Here is a 10,753-nt window from a genome sequence, read left to right as displayed (position 1 = left end):
GTCGTGTTTGCAAAAATAAGTCCGTGACTGTAATTAGAAATGTAGTAATTTCCTCACGTTGTATCGAATTAATATAATGCACTTTATAATAATTATCATGCGTCGTGTTTAATAGCTCGTCTCGGGCCCAACATTCCGCAAAAATTTCAGCTAGCGAGATTTGGGGGAATTTACGAGTAGTGGAATATTTTTTCAGATCTTTAATTTAGGCCGATTAAAGCACAATAACAATGTATAAATAAGGCTAATATCTGGAAAATATGAAAAAATAAAGCTTATTGTGCTGCACAATGGCCCCTGTTAGTGTTTGTGTATATGTATATATTTACAGTATGTATATATATATATATATATATATATATATATATATATAGTTTTTAAATAATTTATATCTAAAATGTTAATCTGTAAAGTAATGCAAGCTGTCAGAAAAATGGATTGAAAATGACCGTATTAACACAATAAAGGAGCAGAAAGTATGAGTACTTCAGTGAATATACTAGAGCGTATTTCCCACCGCTGGTTTTATTTTTGAGCGGCTTGACGTTCAACTTGTGCGGAGGCCTGCGGGTCTCAGTGAGCGGTCCGGGTCTAGGGCGGGATCGCCTCTTCTGTCCGTCTCTGGGACAACACCTACGGGACATTTAAATGTCTCGCGGTGATCGTCCCGGACTCTGGATTGGAAACAGATGTGGCTCTTGAGCTTGTTTTGGGGCGCTTCGAAACCGCGCTGAGAGCAGAGAGAAACACACGCGCACACACACACACACACACACACACAGCCCGGAGCCTCTCGCAGGTGCACCGCGTACCGCTCAACAACAATTAGGGGAGCCTTGTGATCCGGTTCACTGTTGGCACTCAAAGAAAGCAAAGATTTCTGGACCACGAATGTAAAGCAATAAAAGAAAACATGTCGTGCAGCTAAACAAACACTTTAAGGGATGAAACGATTCCAACGCTCAGCTTAAGCTCATGAGTCCATAAGATAAGAATATTATGTGTTTCATGTAGAATGATGGACAATGAGTAGCTCTACTTCAGGGGAAATGTCTCACATCAAGTTCATGTTGCTTTAATGCTCGTGAGCGCGTTATGACGTTATGACGTGTTTAACGTAAAGCACATCTTTGGATTCATCGTCATAAAATCATATCCTCACGAAACTAAATTATATTGTAATTATATATTATGTATAACGTAATACTGTTATTTAGGCCTGCTGGATAGCAACATCTATAATTTCATATAAGAGGCTAAATATCATGCTTCCTTCAAAATAAAAGACTTTTTTTCTCCTTGTTCAGCTGGTATAAAACCAGTGTAAAAGAATGAACAGAGGTCTGACTCCTCCACTGTTGATGTTAAAGCTCTTCAATGACTCGAGAGAGACGTGTCGTCACAAAATTAAAAAAGTAAAAGCTCAATAGGAGTCCAACATGTTGGAATATGTGAAAATACAAATAAGGTTTTCTTTAATTCATCAGAGGAATACATTTAATAATTGTTTTCACCTCGCTTGCGTTAACGGCCATCACACACACACACACACACACACACACACACACGGTCGTATAATTAGGCCTATACATATATTAGTTTTAAGTTGCCACAAATTGTCTGCACTTAAAGTTAAACGCCTTCAGTGTGTAATCCAATATTCTGTTTATACTGTATGAATGTCCTCATAAGGTTTTCATATCAAATACATATTTTGTCCTAATTTAAATAAGTGTTGTAGGACATTTTTAATAGATGTAAATTACATTTAATATCCGGGGATTTTCTTCAGATTTTTGGACGTAAACCATGACCGCCGATTATCCAGCCTAGGAGCTCTGCGCGTGCATGTTCTAAAATATATTTGCGTTTTTGCTTCAGCTGCAAAAATATGCTGAAAGTGAAATAGAGCACATTAATAATGTTGCTGTTATATACATCAAATACATACAAAATAATCAGCGATGCTTCCGTGGAAATAAAAGAAGCTTCTGAAGAATCTAAACTGCTCAAGAAAATAGTTCCTCCGCAGTGAAGCCACTGTGAATTCTTTGGTGTCTGACAACCGTTTACTACATGACACGTGAGCTATCGTGTTGCTCTGCGCCTCACTAAAACGCAACAGCACATCGCACTGATTGGTCTTTGTAAAGTCATCACAGTGTGAACGCAGCGGGCCCGTACACACCTGACGCCCTGAGGCCATGTGTATTTTAAATCGATGGGAAGCAATGAACATAAAAACATCTCCGACACAACGCGGCTCTTTTTTTTCTCCAATGCGCTGTCGGTGCGCCCGTCGCGAGGTAATGGCAGCAGCGTTTCCTGTCCTCTCCTCCTCTGGGAGTCTTTTCACGTGAACGCTGCAGAACCTGTAAACCGCCACAACAATGCACGAGCCCTGCGGCTCCGGGCTGCGGCCCGCGGTGCCGGTGGAGGTGCTTTAGATAAGGCAGCGACAGGCTTTCCTAAAGTGCATTGTTGACATCCTCTCTATTGACCCCCGTCACCTCCTCCCGTCTTGTCCTTACAATGAAAAATCATTCTCAGCCGTGACTCGATGTTCCTTCCTTGACCCCTGAGTGACGCATCACTCACTAAGGTGTCCGTTCAGAAGCAATAATCTAGTTTGTATTGTTAGTATTATTATTAGGCAGCTTTCTGCGCATATGCTGTGATTTTACACGTCATTTTGCGGAAGGTGCAGTGGTGCGCATTGTTTACGTTACGTTTTACGGGCTTGACTCATCTGACTGGTGGCTCTGGGGAGCGTTTGTGCGCGGGAACCTTTAGCTCATTAAAATCTCATTAAAATCTCACTCATTAAAATGTCACCAACACAGGCAGACAGACAGACAGACAGACACGAGGAGGCTCCAGGAGCTCAAACAAACACACAACTAAATTATTATTATTATTATAATACTCACGAATCATCATTATTTCTATTATTATTATTATAATAACACTCATGATAATTATATCTCATTATTATTATGAGTGTTATTATTGCTGATTTGAATGTATTCATAATAGAATATAAATATTTCATTATTACGTTCTATTAAATGGTTCACAATGATAACTTAATAATAATAAATACCTGTCGAATTTATAGTAATCTTAATACTGATATCTAGATAATAACATGCACGCAAAAAAATGGCGTAAAGATCTTCATAATCTGGGTCTATTTGTTTGTTGTTGTTTTTTTTGGGGGGGGGGGGGTGCCTCGCGTCATCAAGGAATCACAGAAATAAATAAACATCTGACAGCAGCAGTGTTTCAGTCATAACAGGTCAGTGCTGCTGTACTTCTTTCTCCTGCAGAACACAAGACACGCATCAGGCTGAACCAGATCCTTCTGGTCCCCGTCCCGTGGGGTCTGTCTGTCTCTATGTCCCCTGAAGACATGCAAAAACCAAATGCAGCTGCAGTTGTTGTTGCATCTACAACCTCCCATCATTCACAGAGCAGCAGTCCGACGGAAGCCTGCTCGGGTTGTAATGACTGATTTGTTTCGCTCACGAGGCCTTCAGTGAGCTCAAACCGCACTGCTGCCGCACGTGAGTTTATTTACCACTTCTGCATGTCAACTGTCTTCAGTCTGCAGGTCTAGCGTTTTATACTGATAGTCAAAATGAACGTGAATCCGTTTCCCCTCTTCACGTGAGGGAACCTCTGCACGGTTGGATGTGACCCCCTGATAACTTTCAGTGAATTATAAGTCAAGTCCTATGAGTCTTACTTACTGTTTAGTTCTAACTAAAGCTCTGAGAGACTCAAATGCACGTGTCGGTTAAAACGCCAATAAAACTAGGCTACACACACACACTCATTGGTTATTTACTAAAAATAAAAAGAGCGTTTCTCATGGCCTCCATTTTCAGCACGTTTAAAATAACGTCAAATGTTTTAGACCCCAAACACGTCTTGGCTTCTACTTGTTTGTCCATTTTTTATAATTAAATAAAATCAAATGGAAACTTCTTCCCCGCTGCTAATAAATCACTCGAATTAAGATCAAATAGACGGCACTTTATTACACAAACAAAAGGTAATGCCTTCAGGATAGTTTTTAACAAATAAGACAAAATGAATAAAATAAGTCAGTACAGACTACAAAGCCCCCCCCCCCCCCCCCCCCCCCCCCCCCCCCTTCTATACAAGAACTGGGACACTTATTAAAGCAATAAGAAAACTGGAAAAACTTAAAGTGTTTGGTCCTCAATATCCAACCACTCCCCTTTTTCTAAAAAATAAATTACTATATTAGGTTATAATTTACAGTATATGGTCATAACAGATGGAGTTTGAGCCATCTTCATAAACGGCTCTCAGAGTTAGAGGGAGGAACACTTACGTGTTTTCGGTGTTACACGTCTCGACAGAAAAAAAAGAGTCTCTGAATCTCTTATGTCCATTCGGAGAGAGAGCGAAAGTACAAAACAAAATGTAAAACATATATTAGAGTTATTAATTTATAAGACAACACTTTGGCGTTCAGAACTTGCTGCAGTCATAAACAAAAGCTCCCGAGGTGCGGTAGATGGACTGGCCGGATGGGAAGGCCATCTGACAGCTATTATTCCCGTTGACCGGGGAGCCGTTCAGCCCGATCCGCTGGGACTCGAACATCTCCCGCACGGAGTGGAAGTTCTGCTGCTGCGCCGGGTAACCCGGGCTCAAGTGGCTCAGGTCCCCGTACCAGGACGCGAGCCGGCCCTGGTGCGCGTGGTGGCCGTCCTGGCCCACCTGGCTCAGGTTGCTGTGTCCGAGAGGGGACGCGGTGGTCGTGGTGATGCAATAGTCGGGCAGGGCCTCCTCCACCGTGGTGGATGGCGCCAGGTGGCCTCCGGAGGACCGGTCCCCCGCGTACAGGCTCATGGCTTGCATGTTGCAGTGATAGGTCGCGTTGGAGTTGGAGGAGATGGCGTTCTGGTTGCAGGTCGTCGAGCTGTATGCGGATGTTTGGTTCGGGGAGTAGTTGAGCGACATGGAAGGGGCGATACCTGTCCGAGAGGAGGCGATGAGTGGCGGGGACAGCTCGGCCTGCGGAGACCCCCGCAGGGTGGTCATGATGTTATCCACGCTGAAGCCCTGCGCCGGGACCTGGCCGTGGTGTTGGTGGTGCTCGGGTCCATCCATGCTGAGTGACCGGGTGGAGGGCACGCTGTGCGGGCTGCCCGTTGACATGCTGCTGCTGCTGCTGTCGGGGCTCTCGGTCTTGGGCACGGCGCTCAGGGCCGGGGAAGCGGCCTGCGGCGGCGTTGAGGTCCCGTTCTCCGTCTTTATATCCTGGATCCGCACCGGATGAGAGCCCTGCACCAACGGGTCCTGCTCACTGCCCGGGGTGCGAGACGATGGGTCCTTGCCCTGTCTGTCCCGGTCGTCCTTGTCCTTCTGCACGTCCTTCTTTTTGAACCTCCTCCGGCGCCGTAGGAAGCTGCCGTTCTCAAACATGTTGTAGGAGTCCGGGTCAAGGGTCCAGTAGCTGCCCTTACCGGGCTTCTTATCGTCCCGGGGCACTTTGACAAAGCACTCGTTGAGAGACAGATTGTGCCGTATGCTGTTCTGCCAGCCCTGCTTGTTGTCCCGGTAGAACGGGAACCTCTCCATGATAAACTGATAAATCCCGTTCAGGGTGATCTTTTTCTCCGGTGAATTCTGGATGGCCATGGTGATGAGAGCGATGTAGCTGTAGGGAGGTTTGACCATGTCCTTCGGCTGGTGCTGAGGGGTGTACGGTCCGTACGCCCGGGCCATGCTGGCCGGGTACTGGTCGTGGGCCGCATGGGAGTACATGCTCATGGGCGCAGGCATCCCGGTGTATCCACCGCCGGCCCGGTAGTAGCTCTGGTCGCTGCTGATGTACGGTACAACTCCCAACGAGTTGGGGCTGGAGACGGAGTAGCGCGCCTGCATCCTGCGCAATGCGTAAAACCTCCCCAAACTGCGTCCCCTCCAGAAGCTCTCGCAACAACTTCGCCGTGTGCTCCGACTCCGTTACTGGTGTCTCTTCTTTCTGTATCGTCCGGAAGTCCTTCTTTTGTTAAGCCACAGCTCGCCACGGTGAACCGGACGGAGCGCGCGCTGCCGCAGTGAACATTTGGGAAACCGAGAAGGCTCAAAGTAAGACTGGAGGAGCGCGAGTCCACACGGCTAGGAACTTTTTTTCACCCTTAACATTTTTTCCTCCCTTTTGGCTGCTCGAGCTGCTCCTCCCCGAAAGTGTGCTCCATCATCCAATTGGAGGACGAAGTGAAGCTGTGGAAAAGCTGTATGGGCGACAAAAGTTACTACACCCTCCTCTTCCTCCTCCTCCTCCTCCTCCTCCTCCTTCTCCTCCTCCTCCTCCTCCTCCCCCCTCTCCTCATAACTCCATGGAGTTATTAAAATGCTGTTAAGGGTGTGCCTAAAATACTGAGAACAAACACTTAATTACTCAATTTGTGAGACATTTATTATCTTGTATTAATGTATCACATTGTTAGCCATAACATAACTTCTCATTAGTCTATTCTGGAAACGAGAATATTGAGTTTATTGTGAGTTTAAAAGCCTTAAAACTTCTGACCAAAATCATCGTGCCCTCCTCGACATCTCCCAAATATCACAGCTCGTATCGTAAAAGTGGAAATGAAAACGCAGCTCCTAGAATTCACAACAAACGGCCTCAAGAATATTCTGTTCTGTCTCACATCAGCCGCGTAGGCCCGGACACACTCGGCCTTCTCCTAGATGAACGGTCCAACACATTGTTCGATACCGTAACCCGGGATCGGACCAGAGGTACTGTCGATAACGAATGCAGAACGAGCTCATCACACTGCAGTCTGCGAGGAGCTCGCGTCAGCTGCTGCTGAGCCTCTGAACAAACAGACGGACATGAAAGAGCGTGGGAGCCTCCCGACAGCGACCGGTGGGCGGTGCGTGGAAACTAATTAAAGGTTAAATGAACATCATTTGGTCGAGACGGGTGAGAAAAGGTCCCCGCGGGTGCGAGCGGCTGCTGAGACTGAGGTGGGATTCACACTGAACGGCTGTTAACAGAGCCAGAGACCCCCGAGGCCCCCCGAGACCCCCATAGACCCCCCGTGACCCCCGTGACCCCCCGAGGCTCCTAGAAAGTGACGTTCCGACGTGTTGATTGCAAAGCCGCAAAACAACATCGGTGTGTTCGCAGCCATGATGGAAGGGATCGTTTAAAAACATCACAAAGATGGAGGCAATTAAGGGAAGGGTGTAGACGATCTGTCTTTTTAAGAAAATATCAATTCATATGATGTTATTATTATAGTTTTTAGTGTATTATAAAACCGACATAATTCGTATGAAAACGACAGGATGAAATAATAACCATTATTTAATGATTGTCTTTAAGTCTCCTTTTTCTGTATTTGATTAATTTCTTATCAAGAGGACGTTTCCTCTTTAACGCTCCTGTGTTCAAGACTCATGTATTTACATTGTATTAATTCAGTATTATTATGACTCATAATCATCATCATTTGGTCTTCATATCCGTGTTGAACACACTTTACTGTTAAAAAATCTATCAGAAAAAGAGCAAAATGCCGGTTTTAATTGATCGAATGAAATTATTTAAAAAGTATGAATCAGAACACAATGTGTGACTTTTATTATTTGTATCATTTATGAAAGCAAAGCCAACGTTGTTCTGTTTCATCACGGTGTCATATCACCATAGTTACAGCTTCATCATATTATTATTAAACTTCATCAAACTGTTATTTCTCTCATTGAAGTTTATGGATTTCAACAAAATGTAAATTAGTTGATAAAATCCACCGACATATTCTTTATATTCTGCAAATATATTCACATTTAAAACGTTTAAATATGTCCTGACATCTTTAATTGAACCCTGCAGTTCATTGTTAATTAACATGGAAATAACAATAACAAAAATGTAATAGAAATACCGGCCTAATGTAATAAAAGAGCTCATCTTCTTCATCTCATCTTCATCCTGGACATTTAGCAGACTGACGAAGAGAGTTAGTATTTATTTAAGAGAGGAGGAAATAAAAAGCGAACGAACAGAACCTGATGAAGCAGTGACGCTCCGTGAGAAGAGACGCTTTCTCACTTGATGATCGCGTGCTGCTCTCTGTTCTGTGAGTTGCACGTGTTGTCGGGCCTCTCGTGACGAAGCAAACGCAGAGCGGACCGTCACCGGTGAGGTCCGGTCCCGGTGAGTCTTCTTAACCGGCCACGACTGACCAGTGACCCCTGTCGACGGCATCCTGTCGGTGTGTGTGTGTGTGTGTGTGTGTGTGTGTGTGTGTGTGTGTGTGTGTGTGTGTGTGGAGGGAGAACTGACCCTTCAGGGAACCGAACCAGCGACCCGCAGGTGGGTCAATGAGACTGTGGTTGAATGCGTTTGACTAATTAGTTCATATCTGCTGCACGTGTCCCTCCATCTGTCTCTAGACCGAGACTCCACGATAATATCTGGCACCGAATACAAAACGCACATGGACTCTAGACGTCCTCACATGTAAACATGATGTATATCATATCTAGTATGACAGTGTTCATGTGTTATTAATGAACGGTCAGGAGAACTTAGGTTCGAACCAGAAACTCCCGCTGAGAAGAAGCTGAAGGTTCCCTTAATGTAGGCCTACGACACACTCACGCCCCCCAGTGGTCAGCCCCTAGAAGTGCATCATGGATGATATTTGACTTCACTCGGCCTCGACTGAAAGTAGAAATAGAACAATGTAGAATGTCCTGCGTTCAACATGCTTAAAGGTTCTTGATGTTTAGAGCATCAACAACTATTAGCTGTGTAAAGATAGAGTGGAGCAATAAGTGAGCAGAGAATGAAGTCACTCTCGTTAGTTAGCACCGTTAGCACCGTTAGCTGCCGGCTCAACCATCCCCATGTTGAGAGCCGTGTGGAGGCAATAGATGTGAGATATTAGCATCAAAGTACCAAAATTAAAAATAGTAATCATACAGAACGCCCCATTTCAAACTGAGATGTAGCCTAATATCTTATAGCCTATTATTGAATTACAGATATCGTTGTAATAATGTGCTGATGACTTTAATGTTGCAGGTGGTGAAGGTGGAGCTCACATTAATGACTTTACATGACGTTACTATACCAGAATAATGTAATGTAAAGTCATTAATGTGAAATGAATGAATGAATGTTGTTTCCGGTCTTCTTACATTCTCCAGGACGGAACTTTTGAACATCCCACAGTTAACTCGATAGTCCTGTTATAGCTGATTCTGATTCAATATTTAGAAATATAGAAAGTACAACATTTGCCTCTGAGATGTAGTAGAAATAGCAAAACATGTCTGTCTGTCTGTCTGTCTGTCTGTCTGTCTGTCTGTCTGTTGTCTGTCTGTCTGTCTGTCTGTTGTATGTCTGTCTGTTGTATGTCTGTCTGTCTGTCTGTCTGTTGTATGTCTGTCTGTTGTCTGTCTGTCTGTTGTCTGTCTGTCTGTCTGTTGTATGTCTGTCTGTCTGTCTGTCTGTCTGTTGTATGTCTGTCTGTTGTCTGTCTGTCTGTTGTCTGTCTGTCTGTCTGTCTGTCTGTCTGTCTGTCTGTCTGTTGTCTGTCTGTCTGTCTGTCTGTCTGTCTGTCTGTCTGTTGTATGTCTGTCTGTCTGTCTGTCTGTCTGTTGTATGTCTGTCTGTTGTATGTCTGTCTGTCTGTCTGTCTGTTGTATGTCTGTCTGTTGTATGTCTGTCGTTGTAAGTAATGTAACATCCGCTTTATTTCTGGTGTTTTCTAGGTATCACCATCATCATCACCATCATCATCATCATCATCATCATCACTGGACGCACATGTTGCAGCAGCCTCACCAGCTTGTGAGTCATTTCCGTACACAGCTCACATTAAGTAGTAGAACAGCGCCCTCTGCTGCTACGTTGATGCACATGCAATAACGGGGAGGTGAAGAAGGGAAACCTTCATTTTAAAAGCTGATTTTAGTTCGATAAGGTCCACAATTCTATGAGGAATGTCCATAAATAAATAAGTGTATTTGAATTCTGTATTTGTACTGGTGACCTCACGTTGTGGGTCTTTTTCTATGAAGTCTTTCTCCTGAGGGATCGAGAACCAAATTGTTTTGCAGGCACTTCAGTGTGTCATCGACCGTGTTTATATTAAGTGCCTAATTAAACACAGACAGATTTCCAAAATATTCCGGGACCTCAAAGTCGTGCGCTCAAAGAGCACATTGGAGTTGGTTTTCAAATAAATAGCTGCCAATCATCCATGTGCAATACATTAATCTTGCTCCGGCTGTGACTGGTTTGGAGAGGGTGAAGCTGCTCTCGAGGCCACAGAGCTCCTCACAGTGTGGCAGTTTTCCCCCTTCTTCTTCTTTTACCCCTAAAACTCAACATTTAAGAGCAGTCGGACAAATGTGCAGAGCTTCTCTGAACATCCAAATAAGGCCATGGGAAGTGACTGCAGACAACGTCTCCTGAAGATGAAGCTGTTTCTCATTCAGCTGCACTGATGAGTGGCACGACGACACACAAGCGGTCTCATCCATCTTTATGTGCACGCCATTTCAAATTTAATCAAGTTACTGGACATTTTTGACTTTAGTGTAAAAAAAAGAAGTTGTGTCAGCATGTCCCGCAGGATTTTGTAACGTGTAAATAAAGTTTTTCATATTTCCGTTGTAGAAAACAAGTGGAAACAGAAGATGCATCAACATAAAACAAGATATTAGATAATGGACAATG

At 44.3% G+C, this 10,753-nt stretch overlaps 1 protein-coding gene across 1 annotated transcript; it reads right to left on the bottom strand.

Annotated features, from left to right (window-relative positions):
- Positions 1 to 4,178: 4,178 nt before the first annotated feature.
- LOC137883523 (forkhead box C1-A-like) lies at positions 4,179 to 6,244 on the bottom strand. The gene has a single exon (XM_068725044.1). It carries the CDS (start codon positions 5,923 to 5,925, stop codon positions 4,504 to 4,506), a length of 1,422 nt encoding a protein of 473 aa, XP_068581145.1. The 5' UTR covers positions 5,926 to 6,244; the 3' UTR covers positions 4,179 to 4,503.
- Positions 6,245 to 10,753: the final 4,509 nt, after the last annotated feature.

This window comes from Cebidichthys violaceus, unplaced genomic scaffold (genome assembly GCF_023349555.1).
Source record: "Cebidichthys violaceus isolate CVI_PGR_0920_01 unplaced genomic scaffold, fCebVio1.0.p SCAF_33, whole genome shotgun sequence".
Taxonomy (NCBI): domain Eukaryota; kingdom Metazoa; phylum Chordata; class Actinopteri; order Perciformes; family Stichaeidae; genus Cebidichthys; species Cebidichthys violaceus.
Note: the sequence above shows the minus strand (reverse complement) of the source record. Positions and strands in the feature narration are given on the sequence as shown.